This window comes from Podarcis melisellensis (genome assembly GCF_964234715.1).
Source record: "Podarcis melisellensis genome assembly, chromosome: 3".
In the NCBI taxonomy this organism is placed as follows: domain Eukaryota; kingdom Metazoa; phylum Chordata; class Lepidosauria; order Squamata; family Lacertidae; genus Podarcis; species Podarcis melisellensis.
In genome coordinates, this window is record NC_138530.1 from 50,595,935 (window position 1) to 50,619,671 (window position 23,737).

Sequence of the window (23,737 nt, forward strand, 5' to 3'; positions counted from 1 at the left end):
ATTTTATGATCTAATATTTCAGGTCTTTCACTCCTTTATCTTTGTTAAGAAATGCAAAGAGGAACTTTTTCATGTAGTTATGAACAGCAAAGAAATTACCCTGAAAGTGTGGTTTAAATCATCTAAAAAATGGAAGCTTTTTAAAATATATATATAAATGTTTTAATACACACACACACACACGCACACACACACATTTAGGCTGTTTAAAATTGAACAAGTAGTTTAAAATTTTGTGCTCAGAAAGAATACTGTTCTTTTATTCTTTTACATGGATAGCTGAATTAGTTTAAGAAATTTTCACTTAATTTACAATTAGTTTTGACTATATTTGTTCATGTTAGATGTTAGTTTGCAGTTGAACCATGCACAGTTCAAGGAATTTGTGATCCTTGCTTTTAAAGGATCATAGGTTAATAGTTTTCAATATAAACCTGATATGGAAGTTCTGCCACGTAAGAAATCAATATATTGATTCTTCAGTTAGCATTGCCAAAATGTTTATCTGTGTAGGGCCTACACACTGTAGGCAAACATAATTGGTTGGATCCAGTCTGTGGTCTACACTGAGCTAAATGCAGTTCTGCAGGGTTTTCAGCCTTAGCTGGAGATGCCAGAGATGAATCCTGGAATATTCTGCATGCAAAGCATGGGCCCTGCCACTGAGCTATGAGAGTTCTTTCTTTCTTTCTTTCTTTCTTTCTTTCTTTCTTTCTTTCTTTCTTTCTTTCTTTCTTTCTTTCTTTCTTTCTTTAAATTATTATAATTATTATTATTATTTACTTCTGTTGTGCTAATAGAAAAGGAGAGTATCTTTAGGTTGTTGTGCTTCACCATTCCCTGACTTCCTTCTCCTTAAGCATTGACTTCACTTTCTCTTTTGGGTTTTCTGTTGCTTTAGATTAACCAACTACTACTGCTGCTGCTGTATTAATAATTTTTATTAAAATTTAAACAATAAGAACACCAAACCTATTTCCAAAATAGGAGCTGTAAAAACCAAATCAAATAACATCTGATCATATTGATTTTTCATAAAAGTTTTAATAGTTCTTCAATATGTGCTTGTTTTTCAATAGTACCAGAATCCTGATATCCAAGCAGTGGTATATGACCTGAACGGCTTTATAGAGCAGCGGATGGATATAGGAGGGCACAATCAACTGCTCTTATATGAATTGAGTAGCATCATTCGAATGGGTAAGAAAACATTTATTATGTTTATTATGATGGATCCAAGATTCAAAGGCAGAAATATACAGTAAATGCTTCTGTATTTGACTGAATTACTAAACAAGCAGTGCACTTAAGGCTTAATGTTGGAAAGGTACTTTCAAATGTTTCAGAGTATAGAATATCTTCCAGTATTTGGCCAAGGAGTGCATTCTGGGATTCCCCCTTTTCTTCCTAATGTCTCAACAAATGAAACTGATTTGTAAAAATGTTACATGGAAAAAATGTGTGTGTGAGAGAGAGACATTGCACATACTTTTGTAAATCAAGAAAATATTTAATAAAAATACATTAAAAAAAGAGTACTTAAGAAAACAAACACAGTATTGCATTTTTTCCAGTTTTTCAAAAAAAATCAGTCCCTTACCCACTGAAACCCCTGGAAGAAAACTATTTCCCCCTCATATAATAATAATAATAATAATAATAATAATAATAATAATAATAATTTATTTGTACCCTACCCATCTGGCTGGGTTTCCCCAGCCACTTTGGGCATCTTCCAACAAAGATTAAAAATACATTAAAATGTCACACATTAAAAACTTCCCTGACCGGGGCTGCCTTCAGATGTCTTCTAAATGTCAGGTACTTGTTTATTTCCTTGACATCTGATGGGAGGGCGTTCCACAAGGTGGGCACCACTACCGAGAAGCCTCTCTGCCTGGTTCTCTGTAGCTTTGCTTCTCACAGTAAGAGAACCGCCAGAAGGCCCTCAGCGCTGGACCTCAGTGTCCGGGCTGAACGATGGGGGCGGAGACGCTGCTTCATGGTTTCAAAATTGCAAAAAACAAACAAACAAACAAAACCCCCACATCCACCCACCTCTCTCTCTTAACTGAGGACTACATATCTACAGAGCCTCTTGCCTACAGAGGCTACATGTGCATTTCTCCCTTCTCTCCCAGGTGCTTCTCACCCACCCCCCTCTCACACATGCGTGTCTGCAGGAATTTTCCCAGCAGGAGTATTTTCAGCAGAGGATAAAATAAAACACCGAAAGCATGGATCAGGGTGATTTCCCATGGAAAAATGTGAAGAATGGTGTCTGTGTTTTGCCTTCTATCTCAGGTTCTAAAAATACTAGAAACATATATAAAGGAAATAAAAGAAAGCTTGGCATCTAGGGATTATGGTTTATCCTAGGGTCACCAAAGAAAGGCCTTCACCCACATGCACCAGATCAGCAACCCCTGGTTTTAGAGGGCAGTTGTGAAAAGTAGTTCACTGGGCGAGGTCGAAAATGGTTCATTGCATTGCACTTAGAGGGAAAAAAATGAAATACAAACGACACCAATAAGTATAATTAATAATAGGTGGAGCAAATTATTTTTGCATAACAATTTTGTTCACATTTTCATTTTGCTCTTACCTTTTTTTCGGCAATGCAAAGAAGAATGGGAATCAAGGCAGGTTGAAAAAGATTGCAGGTTGGTAACAGGAGCTGGTGGAATAATTAGTGATAAGACAAGACTGATGGCTTTGATGGTAACTATACAAGACATTAAAAATCTCCCCCCTAGACCCACCCCCCCACTGGAAGCTCTTTCTAGCTTTCAAAGTTTTGTCTTGTATTTTCAGTTTATACTTAGACAGTTATTCACTCACTGAACAAAACAAGACCATTGTATAATTTGTTGTGTCCATAGCTAGGAGCTTAGAAATAGAATGTTTTAACATATATTTTGTGCCAAATTTCATTGAGAATATATTTTATGTAAACAGCATCACAGATTAATGTAATTCCTAAAGTGATTTTGTGTTATTCATAAACTTAGTTTTTAGTGAAGTATAGTTTAGCATAGTTCTTCATATAAGATTAATAAAGAAAGCTAGCTGGGCATGCCCTATATAACCTCAGCAAGTATATCAGTCTTTTCCTTAATGTTTTAATTGTTCTTTGGCAGCTACAAATGCTGATGGATTTGCACTGTATTTCCTGGGTGAATGCAATAATGTAAGTATGTAAAGCTATGTAAAGAACTCCCATCTGCAATGTACTGTAGAAGGTTTAACAGGGGTTAACCAGCTATGCATTGATTATGAGATGTGGTTTTGTAAATGCAGCTAACAATCTGTATTGATGAACAAATTGGTCTCTGCTGACCTACCAAAAGAATCTCCATTAATTAATAGCTTTGTTTAAATTTGTATTACTAAACCAGAAAAGGTCATGGGTTGACTTCTTGCTACTGCCCTAAGTACACATACTAGAGAGTAAGAACTCTGTGGGATAGGCCTCTGAGTTTAGGACTACTGCTGTTTTCCTTTGATTGTGAAAATTCCAAATTTTTCCATTTCTTTTCTTCATTAACATGGTCCATCCCTTATCCTGGGGCTCATAAGTTACCTTAGGGGTATTTTTTGAGAAAAACTATGGATTGTTTTTGTGAAAGACCAAGCACGTGGTTTTCTCTGGATCACTTTGTCTACATCCTTGTTGATATCTTCAGATGATGTTAATAACCTACGTAGCATGGTCTTTTGCAAAAAACATGTTTCCTTTTATATACCCTATTTATCCACAGATCTAACAATTCTGCAATTAAAAGTGCTTGCCTCTAATTAAATTATGCTTCATAGGCCAACATCTTGTAGGAAGGCTTATTTTAATTTTGTTTAATCCCCTCCCCCCATGAATTCACATTTACGGTAAGTCCTTGAAGAACTATTGGGTATATGCCCTCTAGTGACACCAGTCTATTGGAGTTTGATAGTTGATAACTTCTTCCTTTGTAAGAATTATTGTGAGTATTACCTCCCTGACAAACAGATGAGAATAGCAATGTAGCTATGAGATGGGTTCAGTAGTGGCTGGTGGGGTGCTGTAGGCATGACTATGTTGCTGACTTGGCTTCTCAACACCACATGTGGCTGCCATTTGCTGAGATAAGGAGGGGCCAGGCGCCGTGGAGCTTAGCAGAGTCAATCTTAAGCTCCTACTATTACATTCACACTGTGCTGAGCTCCCCACTGCCTTGGTCCTTTTCCTCCTAGTGATGGGCAGCAGTGTGTGGCATTGGGAACCCAGATCAGCAACATGGCCCTGTCAGCCACTGCTGGGTAGGTTTTACCTTTCCATATGTGTTGACATGATACATTTACTCTGAAAATGGTAGTAAGAAGCCAGAGAAACAATACATGCTTATGCTTTAAGGTCAATTTATTATGCTCTTTATTCTAGAATACAAAACATTGAATTCTTACTTAATTCTACACAATGCGCAGTGCCACCTAGTGACTCTGCTAAACATTTTATGCCATGGAATAGCTTATACTGTAGCTGTCCCTTACTGAACCTAGTAATGGGAATTACTGTATTTCTTATGGGTTGAATTCAGAGAGCTGCAAGTGGAACTCTATTCATATAGCAGGACTTTATTGGAACCTCCTCTGCACTGCAACCTTCTTCAGCTCTCCAAAGCCACTCTTGGGGGCTGTGGAGCTTTCCAGGCTGGTGTGGGAAGAGGCATTGGGGATGTACATAATGGAGAAATCACCAGAATTTGGGGGGCTGCCTCGGGCAAGTGAAAGTGTCTTTCCGCTAATTCAAAACACCCTTAGACTCAAGTCAGAGTTACTTACTTTTCATGCATTTTTTGTCGGGGAGAGATTAGATGAGGCAAAACATTATTTGTTTAAGAACATAAGAAGATTCCTACTGGATCAGGCCAACCTGGTGCCCTTCAGTTGCTTTGGAATACAAACCCCACCAGCCAATGATCAGGAATGATGGCATTTTTGCCTGGAAGGTTGGGTAGGCTAAACTATAGTTGGGCATAAAATTGACACATAATAGTTAGGCCATTGCTGCACTTCTGAAATCTAAATCTGAAGCATACAAGTACACTTGCTGGTGGTTTCCTGATCATGCCATTGTCAGTGCGCCAACCTACTCACACCTCACTCCTTGCTGACAGCCCAGCTCTCGCTGATGGTTTCTTTTATAGCAGAGCTTTCAGAGTAACTCACAATAGCCAGATTCATATGTAATACAAAGTTATGGTTTGTGCATGGTTTTTGTTAATAAACCATGTTTAAAGCTCAAGGCGACCCACAGACAAACAGCCCTTAGCTTGTTACATCAAAGGTTGGTTTTTCTCCTCCCTGCCTATTCTGCACTTCCCACTTGATATGTCGTATGCCTTGGCGTTACCCTAGTACTGGCATTGCCTCATTGTGTTGTCATCCCCATCTCCATGTGTTGGCTTTGCAAATGGGCAGGGAAATCCCCTTGGAACTCTTCAGCTGCTCTTGGCAATGGCTGCAGTCCACCAGAATCCCTCCTCTCTCCCCCCCACCCCTTGAAGAAACATCATAAATATTCTCTTTAGCCAAGAAGCTCATTTCCTTCTTCCTTGCATCACACTGGGGTTGAAGTTTCTCCCAGCACAAAATCCAAAGCAGCATTATTCAGTACCATTCCCCACATCCCTCAGTGAAACAGTGCTTTTCTATGCAAGATTCAGCCCTGCATTTCCCCAAAGTCTTCCCACCTCTCTTTTTATGGGTGAAGGGAATTGCTGGGCCCAAGTAGCAGTTTGTGGCAAGAAAGGAATAGGATAGAAGCATATGTGAGTAATAGTGCACTTACCCCCTAAGTATCTTAGTACAGAGGATGATAATCCTCTTCAAAAACAAACAAACACAGAGCAGAGTCCCATTTCTACCATGTTCTCTTACCTGACAGACTGTTTGGGGAGTGGGAGAAGTTCCTTTACAACTCAATCTGATTTTATTATAAAAGCAATGGCTGAGATTCTGAATTTGCTCCCATTGGCAAGAGTATTCCTTAAGCAGAATTCCATTTACATGATGACCTCCATAGCAATTTTCCATCCATGCTTATTTTCATTTGGAGCGTTGCATCATTTAGCAAAATCAGTTGAGTTGGAAAAGTTCCATAAGGACAAAATAGTGAATTAACCTTCCCCTGCTCCGAAATAACAATGCCGTATTTCAGCATTTCAAAAAATGTAAATGAATGTAAAGTACTGATTTCAGGATTGTTCTAGTACCTTATAACATTATGATTGCTATGGAAAGAGTCAAACATTTAAAATGGAGTTTTCTTTTTTTGTACTTCCTCCCATTAGAGCCTCTGTGTGTTCACGCCACCAGGAGTGAAGGATGGACAACCACATCTTGTTCCTGTGGGACCCATTATGCTTGGCACCACAGTATCTGCATATGTAGCCAAATCTAGAAAAACATTATTAGTAGAAGATATTTTGGGGGTAAATTACTGTCTTTTTAAAAATTAATGTCAGGCTGCAAATGTTTTCATACCTATGTGGGAGTGAGTTCTGTTCAGGCAAAGTGGATTCAATTAAATCATCAGTTCAATCAAGAAAAAAGAGGTTTCAAACACGTTTCCCGGTAATAATTCTTCTTGTATTTCCTTAAACAATGGTGCAATTTCTTTCATGAAGTGGACCTATCCTCACACCCTGAGCTGAAACAGACAATCCCCAAAATGCAGGCTGTTTCAGAAAGAACAAAATCTATCCAGTTATAAATCAACATGGCCTAGCATTGATAGTGTGTTTATACACACCTTTGCCAATGTTGAACAGAATCTGTAATACACCTGAAGGCTAGGCTGTGAGTTTGTCCTCAGGATTTCAACAGAGATATCCCAGATTTATAGACAAAACTGACATAACTTTAGCGATAAGGGGAAAACACACACCATTAAGTTTAAAACTGTGCTTGCCTTCCCAGGATGAGCGGTTTCCCAAAGGTACTGGGCTGGAATCAGGAACTCGCATCAAGTCTGTGCTTTGTTTGCCAATAGTTACTACACTTGGTGACTTGATTGGTATCTTGGAGCTTTATCGACACTGGGGCAATGACACCTTCCTCCTCAGTCATCAGGAGGTAAAGCCTAAATGTGATAGTGGGTATTTGAATGTTGCTATGGGGAAGGGATGAAGCCACTTTCATAACTGTGGATCAGATTTTACATTATTAATATCTACTGGGCCAAATCATTGATCTGGCTGACATATCACATCAAGTTGAAAATAAACTATGGTTGAAAGTAAACTGTGGTTGAATGTGAATGAGCAGCATGCTTGCACATGCTGGTTGAAAGTTACAATTCTACGATTCTGTGTAACGTGCAGCCAATTATGGTACTGCCAGCTGTTGCCAGTGGAGGACTCAGAAACGGGGCATTGCAGGAGCAGAGTGGCTGGTCACTAATACAGTTCAGGAAATAAGGATTTTCTTTTGTTTCAGGTTGCAACAGCGAATCTTGCATGGGCTTCTGTAGCAATACATCAAGTAGAGGTAAGACCGTGGAAAAAGTTTTTGTTTCTTTAGGAAAGCAGTAAACAGATTCTAGGAATATAAAACATGATCAATCAGCTTTGTAATATCTGATTGATGTAAACTGTTTGACAACGTAATCAGGTTATATTTCATTATCTGTATTTCAAAAGGGTGTACAGATAACTTGCAACTTATGTGCATTTAATTTATGTACATTCAGCTTTACGCACTTGGCAAATTAGGGGGCAGGTATCCAGGAAAAGGGTTTCAGCAATTCCATCTGCCGTTGAGACCAATTTGTTTTGACTACATGCAATTTTGGCTTTCGGTCCTATCCCTGGAATGTAACCCCAGCATAAATTGAGAGTCATTCAATTACTTAATAATTACTTTTTGACTTGAACCCAGTTCACATCAAGCTCTCACCACACGAGATGCAAGTTTGGATGTGGACAAGTCAAAACATACATTTCTATGAGCATGACATGTGTGTGTCCTAAAGTTCAGTTTGAGCCTCCATTTTCCCAAGACCCACCCAATACTTTTAAAAATATTTTGGGTGATAGCCAATGTTAGCCATACTCAGAGTAGACCCAAGGATTTATGTTATTGCAATCCATTGATGTATGAAATCCTCCAGATTCAGAGTCTTACAATGGGATGGGGAACATTTTCTAGCTGGGCCAGATCTTTATCTGCCAACTGCTTGTGGGGCAACTTAAAACCCCCACAATGTTTTATTGATTTGAAATGAATGGTACAACAGTCAGCATAACAGATGGCAATGTATATATATAGCCAACAGGTACAACCAGGAGAAACTCGCAAAGTCAGTTAAAATGCACCTTTAACATAAAGTTTTTACAGTACTGCAAGAAATAGCCCCTTCATAATGTAAAGTGTGTTGCCAGAATTTGATAGGAAGTATTGTTCCTGTTAATAAAGCTAGGTTCTGGTGGGTCAAAACTGAGATGTGGGCAGGGTCGTTGTCTGTCCGTCAGACAATCTGACATAGTGACATCAGGTGATGCTGTGTTTTGAAGCCCCACTTGTCAGGACTTCAAAGAGCAGCCCTTTGCAAGCAGCCCTGTTCTGTTCCTTAAACCTCCAAAAAATTGGAGGTTTAAAGAGTTTAAATTGTAGGTGGGTAATTCCATAGTAACTAACATAACATTGTAAACTTATTTATATAACATTATTTGGGTTAACATTAAACTCTTTGTGTGCTTACTGGAATGATTTTCCCTACTATAATAATCAAGAAGCCAGGATAATAATGGTAGATGCTGCTGCTAAAAGATTTTCTGGCAAATGAGCTGTGGCCAGCATAGAATCATAGAATCATGGAGTTGAAAGGGATCCAAGGGTCATCTAGTACAACCCCCTGCAATGCAGGAATCTCAGCTAAAGCATCCATGACAGATAGCCATCCAACCTCTGTTTATAAACCTCCAAGGAAGAAGAGTCCACCACCTCTTGTGGGAGTCTGTTCCACTGCAGAACAGCTCTTACTGTCAGAAAGTTTTTTCTGAATGTTTTGTCAGAATCTCCTTTCTTGCAACTTGAAGCCATTGGTTCGCGTCCTATCTTCCAGAGCAGGAGAAAACAAGCATGCTCCATGTGACAGCCCTTAAGATATTTGAAGATGGCTATCATATCTCTTCTCAGTCTCCTCTTTTCCAGGCTAAACATACCCAGCTGCTTCAAGTGTTCCTCATAAGGCTTAGTTTCCAGACCCTTGATCATCTTGGTTGCCCTCCTCTGTACATGTTCTAGCTAGTCAACATCCATCTTAAATTGTGGTGCCCAGAATTGGACATAGTATTCCAAGTATGGTCTGACTAAGGCAGAATAGAGTGGTACTATTACTTCCCTTGATCTGGACACTATACTTCTGTTGATGCAGCCTAGAACAGCATTAGCATTTTTTGCTGCTGCATCACACTGTTGACTCATGTTAAGCTTATGGTCCACCAAGACCACTAGATCCTTTTCACATGTACAGTGGTACTTCGGGTTACATACGCTTCAGGTTACAGACTCTGCTAACCCAGAAATAATACCTCGGGTTAAGAACTTTGCTTCAGGATGAGAACAGAAATCGTGCTCCAGCGGCACGGCAGCAGCAAGAGGCCCCATTAGCTAAAGTGGTGCTTCAGGTTAAGAACAGTTTCAGGTTAAGAATGGACCTCCGGAACGAATTAAGTACTTAACCCGAGGTACCAGTGTACTGCTAGTAAGCCAGGTCTCCTCCATCTTATATTTGTGCATCTGGTTCTTTCTGCCTAAGTGCAGAACCGTACGTTTTGTTGGGATACTGCCAGGGAGACAGAGTCCATCATGACCCCACGTTGTCTCCGTTGCGATCCATCAGCCTCCCGTAGACACGCAGTATCATTCAATTAGCGACACGAGCTCCAGAAATAGCTTGCCACATTCCAGAACTGGTGCACGCTCTATCAGCAGATAATGCACAGCGAAAGATGCACGCAGGAGAGCATTATTTACAACTTTATTCAGCGTTGGTCAGAACAAAGAAAACATGACTGCTTGCTTCAATGTCTCAGGCACAGAGAGAAAACGAAAGCATAGACACAACAGAAACATCCTGTGAACAGGAAATATGCAGGCTGTGTCACAAACATCCTGCTCCCTTTTAAGGTGGAACGGAAATATCCTAACACATTTGTCCCTACTGAAATTTATTTTGTTAGCTTGCACCCAGTTCACCAATCTGTTCAGGTCATTTTGAATTCTGATTCTGTCTTCTGCGGCATTAGCTACCCCTTCCAGTTTGGGGTCTTCTGCAGATTTGATGAGTATCCCCTCAGTTCCTTTATCCAAGTCATTTATAAAGACATTGAACAGCAATGGGCCCAGGACAGAACCCTGTGGCACCCCACTTGTCACATTTTTCCAGGATGACAAAGAACCATTAATTAATACTATTTGGGTTCGGTCAGTCAACCAGCTATGAATCCACCTAACATTTACCTTGTTCAACCCACATTTTACCGGCTTCCTTGCGAGAATATCATGAGGGACTTTGTCAAAAAGCCTTACTGAAATCAATATACACTATGTCCACAGCATTTCCCTCATCCACCAAGTTTGTAATTCCATCGAAAAGAAAGAAAAAGAAAGAAAGAAATCAGATTGGTCTGGCATGACTTATTTTTGAGAAACCCATGCTGGGTCTTAGTAATCACAGCATCCTTTTCTAAATGCTCAGGTATCGATGTCAAGCTCACTGGTCAGTAGTTACCTGGGTATTCCTCCCCCCCCCCTTTGAAGATGGGGACAACATTTGCCTGCCTCCAGTCTGTAGGGACATCACCTGTTCTCCAAGAATTCTCAAAAATAATAGACAAAGCTCCTTTAGTACCCTTGGATGCATCAGGCCCTGGAGATTTGAATTCATTTAAAGTAGCTAGGTGTTCCCTTGCTTCCTCTTTTCCTATCTTGGACTGCAGCTCCCTCCTTACATCATTTATTCTGTTCTCACCAGGTTGGGCATCGCTTTCCTTTTGGGTGAAGACAGAGGCAAAGTAGGTGTTGAGTAGTTCTGCCTTTTCTCTCACCCAACAGCATTTCTCCGTCTTCCCCACACAGAGGACCCACCACTTGCTTGTTCTTCTTACTTTGGACATAGCAGAAGAAACCTTTATAATTATGCTTCTCACTTTTCTTTCTTCTTGGTATTGTCTACATTTGGGCCTTCAATATTTCTCCTTTTAGAAACTCCCATCCTTCCTGGACTCCCTTCTCATTAAGTATTTCTGAGCACAGGATCACACCCAGTAGCTCCTTCAGCTTTTTGAAATTGGCCTTCTAAAAGTCCAGAGTGCGTGTCTGACTACACTCAGTTTCCCCTTGCCTCTGTATCCTGAAACCCAGGAGAACATGATCACTTCCTCCCAAGTTTCCGAGCACTTCCACTTCATTGATCAATTCCCCCCTGTTGGTGAGAACCAGGTCCAATATCTCTTTGTTGGTGACAATTCACTGTCTTACGCACAAATGCCTTATAGCAAGACCCTGTGAAAATGACACTTTATTGTGCATTTGCTGAAGGTCAGCAGCAAGTCCATATGAGAAGTTGTAATGCCCATTGGAATTTAAACTTGGCTGTGGAAACCCTTCGTGATTCCCCCCCCCCCTTCAACCAACTTTTATATTTATTTGTAGGGAAGACAAATGTTAACAAAGTCCTTTTTGTGTTTTAAAGAAGAGGGTTCTATATTCATGAACATAATATTGCCAGCACCTGGTCAACAAATTTTCTTTTCAATTTCCCTCAACCTCAACAACAACAAAGTTGCCCAGCTGGCACCAGTGCTTCAGTGGCTGTTTCTGCTTCAGTGCTTTCCTTCAGAATAATTACATTTACCATAGGGGCATCATCCCCTTTGTCTCTTCAGTTTAAAATATTTGAAAACCCCCCACAAACATTTACACTTCTGTTCAAAACTGCCTCCAGCCTTTTACAGGGTTGTACTGTTAGCCTGAGGCTCATCAAGAGGCCTTTGGTTCCTGAGGAAAATACCTGTATGTATAGATGAGCCTGGTTATTCAGTTCAGTTTAGCTAGGGAGATGAATCAGAATAAGACTGGCTCCTTGATAAATCTGAGAGGAAGCTGGTAGAAGCTTCTTCATGCTTCAAGAAAGTGGGTGAAGTGGGGAGTCTAGTAGAGAAATGCCAGTTCTGCCTTTTTTAAACCACACCCAGGTTGAAGTTACTTAGAAAGTTTAAACATACAATTATATTACCTATCTTCTAAAAGCATTAACATATGTCCACCTTCCCCTTGTCTGACTTGTCTTTCAGAGGGTAAGCTTCTTGAGGGTCGGGACCTGTCTCTTTTTGTAAAACTCTGTAAGGTGCCCTGCATTGATGGTATGGTACAAATAATAAGGCCTAATAATTATTAAACTCTTAGGAAAACAATTATGACAACCCTAAAAAGGGATTTAAGTGACAAAATCACAACACATATATTCTATATAAGTTGTGCACATTGTGGTGTTATGTTGCTTGTAGGAAATGCTGCACATAAAACATCTGATAGGTAACATCTCAGCACATTTTCTTGATGTTAACATCTTAAGGAAGAACATAAAGTTATTTTCATTTGTTGAGGGAGGAGGGAGTATGTGTTCTTCTGACTACATACCCAACCAATATAAGTTTTATTGGTTTAAGTTCATCTGGTTTTATTCAGTGCATGAAGTTTCTTCTCAGTTAAGAGAATGAGAAAGCAAAACTGTCAGTACAATAAAAAGGCCATTAACCTATTGTCTATTTTCTTGGAGAGGTCTTTAACTGAATATTAGGGGAAAAAATGAGAGAAATTCTGAGTCATCTTGCATGTCATGTTTCTGGTTGTTTTACTCACATGTAAAATGCCATTTTGAAAAACTGTTGTCAGATGATGAAATTTTGGAAAACTATCTTTAAAATGATTTAGAACATGTTAACTACATATGAAAATGAAAGATAGGTCTGTAAGTTGACATTGTCATGGAATTACCCAAGTTTAAAGAGCAGGGCAGGCTGTTTGCAAAGGACTTTCAAGCAGCCCCATGCTGCTCTTTGAACCTCTGGCTTTCAGGGTTCAAAGAGCAGTGTTGGAAGAACAAAACAGATTCCGTTGAGCAAGGTGCTTTCCCACTGCACATTGGTTGATGGGCAAGTGGAAGTGTGCCTTGCACCAGCAAAGGAAAAACTGGAAACTCACTTTAAGTTCCTGTTTGTCCTTTAAGCACTGCCCATACTAGCCTCACACCTGATGTCATATATGATTTCAGATGCAGGGCAGATAGGTATGGCTTCTCCAGAATGGCTGCACAAACTAAATGGGGAGATTTGGCAGGTCATGCTATTGTTTCCCCACACCTAGTCTTTGCTTAATCATGAACTTAGCTCTCTGCCACTGAATCAGTGAGATTTAAAAACCCAAATGGTTCTTAACCCTCACAAGTGCTTTCCTCTTAGGGACAATCAAAATCCTTTGCCTGCACCATGAAAACTTCTGTAACTCACTTTTCTTCCCAGCTACTTCCACCAGTTTAGTATATTTTTTTTTATAAAATCTTCCAAACTCAGTTTTTTAAAATCTAACCAAATCTGAGAGAGCTACCATGAACTTGGCAATGGTGGTAAGTGATGTAGGCCTGAGTCTGCCTCTTTCTTTTAAGAACCCAGAACATGTACATACTAGGATTTGGTAGAAAATAATATAGCTTATTTACCTCAGTTATTGCTTGTCTTAGATGTTGTTTATATAAGATGAGTAAATGGGGGGAAAGACAATCTTTCTTAGGCAGAAAATTGAACACTTTACCTGTCTGAGCAGGTTAGTAGAACTGACTGTGAGCTGGTATCCTAGGTTTCTTCATTCAGAGTTTATATGCAGAGGAGGGCACAAACAGTAAAGTCTTCAGGCTCACAGTGTAAGAGCTGCTATTTTAGACAATTAGAAAAATACAAAATACAATAAATCCGAGTTAGCATATCTGTAAACACAATAAATCTAAAGCTAAAGATGTGTATATGTATGTGTATATATATCTAATTTTAGATAGCATATATACTCCATACTTTTGAATGTAACCTTTTGCTTATATAAGCAATAGTATTTCAAATGCTTTGGTCAGGTATCGAAGGGCCTCGCTAAGCAGACTGAATTGAATGACTTCCTGCTTGACGTTTCAAAGTAAGTCACACTTACAACTCATTCTCATGAAATATGTGTGATGGAGAATCATGGAAGGTAGTTAGCAAATGTCATGTCTTGTTACTGCCCTTAGTATATTACCAACTGGTATAGAATGATAAGCACTGAAATCTTATGCACACTTACATGGAAGTAAGTCCCATTGAACTCAGTGGAACTTACTTCTGAGTAGGCATGCATAAGACTACGTGTAAACTATGGCAGAAGAAACATTAATTCTAACTTGTTATTTATCCTGGTTTCAGTATCGGAGTGCATCTATCTGCAAAAGTCTTAGCAATAAATAAATAAATTGTACATAAACAGCAGGAAAATATAAATTCTTCATAAGAATGATTTTGTGCACTATGTTACTCTTGTGGAAAGCAAATGTATGCATTTGGCATTGACCTCAGGATGTTTTCTACAAGGTTTAGGAATGGATGTTAAATGATGACAGTTCTTACCCAGACAGAAACACTGTCTTACATTTCTTCTTTCTTATCAGTCTGAATGTCACACAAAAAGGTACACAATTTTTGGAAAAATATCTGCCTTTTGGAAATATTGAATTCTAATGGCCAGTGATGCTTGAGAATGTGGAACATTCAAAGCATCTTTTGTTAATACATCTGGTGCTTATCTGTTAGTGACTTTGGGTGCCTGGGACAGCTACTATATATTAATCAGGGAGAGAGAGCTGCTGTAGTAGCTTGTGGAAGCAAGGTCAGCTTGTTTTTCCAGTCATGCTGCACCTGGTTTTAGGAGGGAATATTTGCTGGTGTGCTCACAAAACCAGGTATAGAGAAGCCTGCTGTCAGTGTCCTGCTGCCAGTGCAAAGAGGAAGAGGATATTAAAAATGAAATAAACATTGCCTATATTATTGTACTAAAAAAAAAGTCATTTAGAGGTGGTGTAATTTGGGGAAAAATAATGTTATAATTATGGAAATTGCTGAAGGCAGCTGAATCAGTTTCTTTAGCAAGATGAAAGAAGATGGATAGCTTGGTCAAGTGTAGCTTATATGGGTGAAATGTTAAAAAGAATCACATGTTTGACTATCATCTTATCTACTGGATTGTATGATTATACATCTGCTCTGAACCTTTGCTTAATTGAAGGACCCCCCATCTAGTCTGGTACAGATGTTGGAATTTGCAGCTTAGGCAAGAGTGATCTGGGTTCAATTCCCTGTTCACTTAGTTACCTCTTTATCTTTTAGTTTACATCATAGGATTGTTGTAGGGGCAACATTTTTGCTGCTGTGAGCTTCTCGGAGGAAGAATATGATACATATGTGATAGATAAGTACCCCCATGTAGAACAAACAGATGTGGGTTGTTTGGCTTTGTCAGCACTGGCCAATTCTATAGCACTGCCAAAGATGACAAATCAAGTTTTCTGTTAGTTTTGTGTGCATGGATCCAATCCATTTTAGAATCTACCAGTAAAGCTCCAGTTGCCATATGTGGTCCTTGAAGGTGCACATAGGGCACAGTCGAGCAAGATGATCAATGCATACAAGCCTATGCAGGGAGAAGATTTATGTGGTATGGTTTCATAAATAGATGATAACCTATTGTTTTATCAGTAAATGGAAACCAGCATGGGTCATTGTGGTAGTGAAATCTATAAATGATGTTATTAATAAGAACTTCACCTATTATCCTGCAGAACCTATTTTGATAACATTGTGGCAATAGATGCTCTACTTGAAAATATCATGGTAATGTATCTTTTCTCTAATGTCAACATTACATCTTACTTTTCAAGTCTTCCTCTTTAAAATCTAGTTTATATACTGTGCCTGATTGTGTGTCTGTTTCAAATCAGTGCATGTTCAAAGTATTACTTTTTAGAAGAATTACATATAAATTATTTAAAAATTTGTGTAGTGCTATCATAAAATAATTTGATTTGCTAATTGATATTTTTTTACTGCCTTTACAAGAGAATGTCAAGCAAGCAATCTTGGTGCTAATTTACAGTTGTTTAGCATGAATGTGTGAACATGCAGGTTCCTGGGAAGGAGGTTGCAGATGGCTTGCTCCAGTACTACTGCTGCTGTGAGCTAAACCATGGTTCATGGTTTGTCTGGCAGAGACAAACTACGAACCACCAGGGGTTTATACACTGCACCAAGCCAAACTATGGCTTAGCTTCCAGTAGCAGGAAGACAAGAGGAAGAGCAAAGCAGCCACAATCTCCTCTCCAGGAGCCTGCACCTTTATGCTCTGCCATGGTTTGGCTTTATGTTAAGTGTGAACTGAGCTGGTGGCTTGTCAAATACCACTTAAAGAGCTTTGGTAAACTTTATAGCTCACATTCTCAGTGCCAAATTACTTATGGTGCTTAATACATAACTTATAGTTGCAGGGATCTTTTAAAAATAGTAAATAGGTGCAGACTGTGGGGAGGGGTGTTAACTCTAGTTCTCCGCCACAATCTCCATGAAAATTCTCCCTCTGCCACCCAAATGCTACTAGCACCAGGAGGAAAACTTGGTTTCATTTCGAAAGGTTTTTGTGTAGAGCAAAACAGTTCCATTCTGTGTTCTGTCAAAACTCTGAATGTAGTCTACCATCTGCTCTGGGCATGCCACATTTCTTTGCATAGGCTCTGAGTTTTCAATAGCAGGTGTGGAGAAAATTGTCACTGCCACATCCCTGCACCAGAGGCATTGCCCATGAAAAGCCCTGGCCAGCCTGGGTATGTTTTTCCAAGGTAATATTTTAAAACCACAAGTCAAAGAGCCAATCCTTAGGGAATACCTTACTGAAAACTGAGTGTTCATGCCTACAGCTTGTTTCAGATTGCACGTAGCACCCCACCCCCTTCCAGGCTGCTAAAGTCAAAAACACCACATTGTCATGTCAGAGGCCTCAGGTCATGCAAGTCACCAGCCTCATACAGCTCAGGATGTCCACCTCAGATGCTCCAGAAGGCATTAGTGATTTGTCATGGCAACAGTGACGGGTGGAAAATAGTGTTTGTGGATGAGATAAAGGGGCATAAATCAGATTGATAACATGTTGGCTCAGTTTAGTGTGTGTTTATTTGTCATATTGAGTGATATAGTTCTGTCCATGCCAGCTACCACAATGCACCAAGTCATTAACAGTAGTTCCTTGAAAAATCAATTTTTCTTTTTTTTAATCGGAAGGCATTATTAATGATTATTTCATCTTAATATGCTAAATCTCAGCAATCCATAGTTATTTTAGGTTTTGTTGTTTGTCAAGGAAATAAGTCATTTATTTTGAAGGGACGCTATACATGGAGCACAGCTGTGTTGCCTCACTGAGTAGCTGTAAGTGTAAGTTAGAAACAAGGTTGAAATCCATTCCTTTAGAAGATAGGGAAGAAAACTGGTTCACAAGTCGTTTGAGCAGATTTGTCTGGGACGGCAAGCCTGTGTGCACTTGAGAACTCACAACTGGGTAAACATAGACTTGAGCTGCATGGGTGATCTAGAAGTTCTAGAATTTTTGCAAAGTGAGGTCCTCAGCTAATAGCAATTAGAAGGTTAATCTTCAGCAGCAACTCACTAATTGCCGTTGGCTACTCTTTAGCTCCAAGGGAGGAGAGGAAAGGAAAGATATCTTAGCCTCACCTCTCTGCCAGGACTGTGTGTGCCTTCATACAAACAAAATATTCTATCGTAGTTGAATTGTACGAAGCCTGCACATCACATGGGAGATCCGTGACTGGAATGGCTTACACTTTTTATACTGAATTGCACCTAGCAGGGTTTATAACTTTTCTTGAAGCAGTAGAGTTGGGGGAGAGGAGTTGTTCAACATTTTTCCTCTGTGCCATTTCCCCAGTTGTCCCATGGTGTTCCAGAGAGTACCCTTCTTGGCCCCTGAGCTGTTTTAACATCTTCATGAGATTGCTAGGTGAGGTTGTCCAAAGTTTTGGAGTGAAGTGTTAACAGCATACACTGAGGAAACTCAGTTCTGTTCCTTTTAAGGCTTGGCCGTGTATCTTATTTTTGCAGAACCGTTAATATGCTGTGAAAGTGGGGTCAGGCATATTCAGTGGCTTTCAGGGGGTGGGAGAATTATAAGAACTTTTGGTTGGAGTGGGCCTACCTTTTAAAGACAAGGTGCCCGAGGGTTTTTTCTTTTTTCTCAGAAAAAATGCTTTGTTGCCGCTTCACGCGGTGGCTTGGCTGCCCTCAGCAGCCTAGTGGCGTTCCTTTTGTAATTTGGGACATAGTGTCCCATGGGAACGACGTGTCCTGGTGCTTTTGACTGGAAAGAGGGCCTTTTCAGTGATGGTCCCCTAGTTGTGGAATGTCCTTCCTCTTCAGGTAAGGAAGGCACCAAAGTTATTACTATTCAGAAGACAAAGCAAAACCATGGGTTTTAGTGAGTGGCCATTTATATTTTGACTGCCTTTATGAAATCTTTTGCTGCTGTTCTGGTTTTATCTAATTGAATGGCTACACAGCATTTTCCTTGTTCTCCTATTTATTCATTGTTTTTATGCTTCTTTTGATTGTTGTACTTTTTTGTAAACTGTTTTGGACAGGAATTAATACGAAAGTGGCCCAAAACAGTTTTAAATAAATAAAGGCAGAGAAACAGCAGCTAGGCATAAAAACCTCACTTTCAACATAGACCTTCCCTGAGGATCTGCTTTCTGACTTGTGTTTTATATATTACTTGGGGAAACAATGGCATAATTCACTAGTACTACAAAATCTGGAGATGAGATATATAGTTAGATAGTGTTTCTCTCTGAAAAAATGCTCTTATGCTCTTCAAATTGACACTCATAACTGAGTAGCCTACAAGTATATTCAGGTTCATGACACAGTGGCCTGAATCAAAAGATCTGTAAGCAAAGTTCTGCTCATGGAAACCTGCTGCTTCCTGAAGGAAGAGACAATTTTCACGAATCTCCTCCCCCCCCCCGCAAACAGTTCCTTGTGCTCTCCCCCCAATCTTCTGTGGGGAGATAGGAATCCCTACAAAATAGCATGGGAAGTGGCACAGAAGTGTGAAGAAGAATCAACAAAAAATGCCTCCCCCAAATTCCATGAATGAAAGCCTTTGCTTGATATGCACTCCATCTATTCACAGAAATTGTTCTCCATATTGAACCCAATATATTTACTATTCTCTAGATAGTAATGTTAGAACTTTCCTGCGTTTTTGTCCAAATAAGCTGCCTAATGTAATAGGAAAAAAACCTTTTAAAAATAAATAAAGCTTTCTACTAAAGCAGACTAAAATGACCAGAAGCTAGGATATCATACAGACCCATAACTGCTACTTTTGAGTAGTTCAAGCTTCTGGAAAATGTACCAGTTTTGTTCTCCACAAATAAACTATAGAAGAGTCTTTATTTACCTCTAAATTCATCCCAGATTTTTAAATTTGTTTTGTGCTTCCTAAAGCACCTATCTTTTCCTCTTGGAACCTTCCTTTCCCATTCTCCACAAACTTGAATATTCCAGGGGGTGCTTAAGGAAGAAGTTACTCGACCTCTATTGTCAGAAGAAGAAATAAATATATTTTAATTATTTTTATATAACAATATTTATATACCACTTAATGATAATAATTCTTAAGTGGTTTCATAAAATAATATAAAGTATTTATAGGAAAATTCAACAGACTTTAAAAGCAAGTAGACACAATAAATTATGATTATTTAAGTAAAATCAAAATTTCATATCTGGATAGGCTTGCATAAAGGATTTTTTTTAAATAGCAGACATCAATGACAATACAGTGAAGCATCAGGCTATTTTTAATGAGTAGAGATAAATTATTACAATCAATGTACGAAAAGAAATAATACTGTTACAAATTACTTAACTTTATAATTAAAGTAGCAACAACTATGCATTTTTATAGGGTTTATTAAAGTATAGTTAGCTAACTTGTGAAATATAATACAGACTTTGTCCAAGCCCACTGTGATTAATTTTAGTTTTGTCCTTTATCTGTAGATATATGCAAAAAATTTGGTGAATGCAGATCGCTGTGCACTTTTCCAGGTAGACCACAAGAACAATGAATTATATTCAGATTTATTTGATATTGGGGAGGAACATGATGGAAAACCTGTCTTCAAGAAGACCAAAGAAATAAGGTAAGTGAGTTGACTATTCTTACATGCCAATATTAATATGTTCCATTTCTGTGTATATTTACAGATACTTTTAACAATTTTTGCCACACGGATATTATTCTCATGAGGATTTGCCTCTCCAGAGGTAGTTCTTCTGCAGGTGGCAACTGCAGTGCCATCAGAACAACATCTCTGATGCTATAATGTCATCATGAGTTTTGAGTGACCACCTACCAACGAGGAGAGGAAATTCTGTGGTGAATTCCTGCGCTTTGGCCTATGCCGACTTGTGCAGTCACACAAATCCAGAGTAGCTCAAGTTTTTCTTCTTCACCAAAAGTCAGTCTCCTTCGCTGCTCTTCTGCAGTATAATTAGAGATTAGGCCTAATTATAGCTAGATTTTAACTGTGTTGTAGCTATGTTTTGTGGCTGCTATATACCTGAAAGTTAAGAGGCAGTCCACTTTCCCAGGAAATGGCTTTAGCCATGTATTTTGGTCCCTGTTTAGGAGATGATATCCAGTGCTGAATTAACTCTTTAGAGAAGGATGCATGGAGTGTTAGGGGAGGGGTAGTACCTCTAGAAGGGGACACATTGTGCTCCTTCTGGGGTAGTTTGCCCACCTTTGGTCCCTACCCTGCACTCAGCTCTCACCTGTAGCTCCTTGAAGCTGTCATCATGTGACAGTGGCCACACCCCTGGAACAGCTTTGACTGGCCAGCTAAACCAGGTGAGGGCAGCTGATGGGTCTGAAACCCTGGGTGAGATAGGGACTTGAGTGGACAAGACTAATAGTTGGTCCTGTTGTCAAGAAAGTAGTTTGTGTATGTGTTGTAGAGGGAAATCAGGGGCAGTTGGGGCCACTGAGAAAGTACCTGGGAAAGTAGCCTATCTAGAAGGAAAACTCTGGTCCTAAACCTCCACTGCCTTGCGATATACCTTTGGGAGATGAAAAGGCTATGGAGTAAACCCTACACAAATCCAGAGTGCAGTCCCTACCTATTGCCCTGCTTTTCTTGGACCACATCAGCGAGGCTGAGAGTGGGGTCTTGTCGTCTTGGTAACCCAGGACCTCCATACACACTGCCAGGCTTGTGCCCTGGAGAGGTCACTCCAGTGCTGCTAACGCAGCAGTTTGACTTCACCCCCAGAGGCGCACTCCATTGTCTCTTGAGACAAGACAGATGCCAATAACGGGAAGAGAAATTTAGCTGCTCAAATGTCATTTTCCTTATAAGCCTATTGTCTTAAGATGTGCATATCTCTTTATGTCCCATGCAGATTTTCTATTGAAAAAGGAATAGCTGGTCAGGTAGCAAGAACAGGTGAAATTCTCAACATTCCTGATGCCTATGCAGATCCACGTTTTAACAGGTAGGAATTTAATATGTTTACCACTCAAAAGAACTTGGCTGGTTAGCAGAGTGGCAGCCCCTGCAAGTCCTGCAGCTAAGGTGTTGTGCTGGCAGTAGTTTGCTCCCCAAAGCAACCCTAGCTGATGTATTCTGCACCAGCTGCAACTTCCAGACCAACCTCATGGGTAGCCACACACAGAACAGATTTCAGTAGTCCCAGGTTACCTGTCCATTGTCAATTGTGCTCTAGCTGTCCTGATTCAGGAATGGCCATACCTCTCTTACTGGTGAAAGCTGGTTAAAGACATTCACTCTTACCCACCAAAGAGACCTGCACCTCCACTGATAGAGCTGGATTGATGAGCACCCCGAAACTACATACCTGCTCCATCAGGGAGAGTGCATCCCCTCTGCCCTACCATAAAGTCCACTATTAACTCCAACTAGCACTTCATGCACACTTGGCATCCCTTGCATATGGAGGTTTGAATTGGCTGGAATGCTTGTTGGGAATAGTGGCTAAATTATTTATCAGATCATTTATTTATCTATCAGAAAGTTCCTGGCTTCAGCCTCACATGTGTTATGAATTTACCAGGTTCTTCTAGCCTTTATCCTGTATTTGCAACATGGAGATGATAATATTAACACTACAGGCTTGTTGTAAGGATTGCAACTAGATAACGCACATGAAATGACTTTGAACATTATTGTTAGATGATGTCATGTTAAGAAAGTGAATGTTCACCCTTTTCCTTTTTTCCTTCAGGGAGGTAGATCTCTACACAGGCTACACCACCAGGAATATTTTATGCATGCCTATTGTGAGCCGAGGAAGTGTAATAGGCGTCGTGCAGATGGTGAACAAACTAAGTGGATGTGCCTTCTCTAAAACTGATGAGAACAACTTTAAAATGTTTGCAGTCTTTTGTGCTTTAGCCTTACACTGTGCTAATGTAAGTTTTGTTCCACAAAGATAGCCAAGTGCACAAAAAATGAAATTATTTAATTTTATAAATTTTTATTATTCATTTTGGATTATAGCAAAGTCAGTTGTACTAATTTGATTGTTAAGGGAGGTGTCAAAGATTAAACTGATTCAGTTTTAAAGTTCCGGGATAAGATTTGATTGTTAATAAAATGGTTACAATTAAGCTGATTCTATCATTTACAGCTTTGTTTAATTTTTTAAAAAAGTCTTCAAATTCACATGATAGTGACCATATCAATTTATTCTCTTTTAAAAGTATTCCTAATTATCCATCAGAAATATCACCTCTGTGAAGCTAGACACAGATCTAAGTATTTGGCTTGAGAAAGAAAGTTTAGACTCTGTGCAAACAGCCATATCTTATATAATAAAATGCTTTATTTAGATGTACCACAAAGTTCGCCATTCAGAGTGTATCTACCGTGTTACTATGGAGAAGCTTTCCTATCACAGTGTTTGTACAGCAGAAGAATGGAAAAACCTCATGGACTGCAGACTCCCACCACAACTCTGCAAAGAAGTAGAACTGTATGTTTTTAATGTGATCTTTTTGATACAGAAGTAGGGTATTCCCCATGAACACTGGCAGCTTAGCAGCTGTTGCTGTTGCGATTATCAAAGAGCCACACTAGACATGGCAAATGCATCTTTTCAATGAATATTCAGGTTTTTCAAAATACAAATAGCATCAGCGTAAGGATTAACTGGATTTGAGTAGGTGTGGAAGGTTAATAAATTCACCCCTTTCTGCCCCCTGCTTATAATAATGAGGAAAACCTGAAGCTAGTATATACATTGGGAGGAAATCCCCCATTGGCCCAGTTTAGATCTACACCTGACCAGGGAGTTGATGAGAAAGGTTCTGTGGATAACACCAGCAACCTCACATTATTATGGCCAGCAGAGAACACCCAATGAAGTGTATGACCTCACATGGGTATAGGGTCTGAAACACTCTGGGACAATCCTGTGGTTGTCATGGTGGCCATGCTTCATTAATCATTTATATAAACAGAGTGGTTACTTTCAGATCTAGCGTATCTGCTGTGCAATACTGTGTTTCCAATGCACCCAAG

General features: G+C 39.6%; 1 protein-coding gene across 1 annotated transcript in view; it reads left to right on the forward strand.

Annotated features, from left to right (window-relative positions):
• The window catches only part of LOC309367557 (cAMP and cAMP-inhibited cGMP 3',5'-cyclic phosphodiesterase 10A-like), a 116,676-nt gene that overhangs the window by 45,867 nt on the left and 47,072 nt on the right, over nucleotides 1-23,737 (forward strand). Inside the window, exons 4-14 of the mRNA XM_081906989.1 lie at nucleotides 1,080-1,200; nucleotides 3,141-3,190; nucleotides 6,330-6,470; nucleotides 6,958-7,113; nucleotides 7,477-7,527; nucleotides 14,168-14,226; nucleotides 15,902-15,953; nucleotides 20,193-20,335; nucleotides 21,597-21,689; nucleotides 22,440-22,626; nucleotides 23,047-23,189. Of these exons, the coding sequence (XP_081763115.1) occupies nucleotides 1,080-1,200; nucleotides 3,141-3,190; nucleotides 6,330-6,470; nucleotides 6,958-7,113; nucleotides 7,477-7,527; nucleotides 14,168-14,226; nucleotides 15,902-15,953; nucleotides 20,193-20,335; nucleotides 21,597-21,689; nucleotides 22,440-22,626; nucleotides 23,047-23,189 (1,196 nt within the window). The remainder of the gene's footprint in view (nucleotides 1-1,079; nucleotides 1,201-3,140; nucleotides 3,191-6,329; nucleotides 6,471-6,957; nucleotides 7,114-7,476; nucleotides 7,528-14,167; nucleotides 14,227-15,901; nucleotides 15,954-20,192; nucleotides 20,336-21,596; nucleotides 21,690-22,439; nucleotides 22,627-23,046; nucleotides 23,190-23,737) is intronic.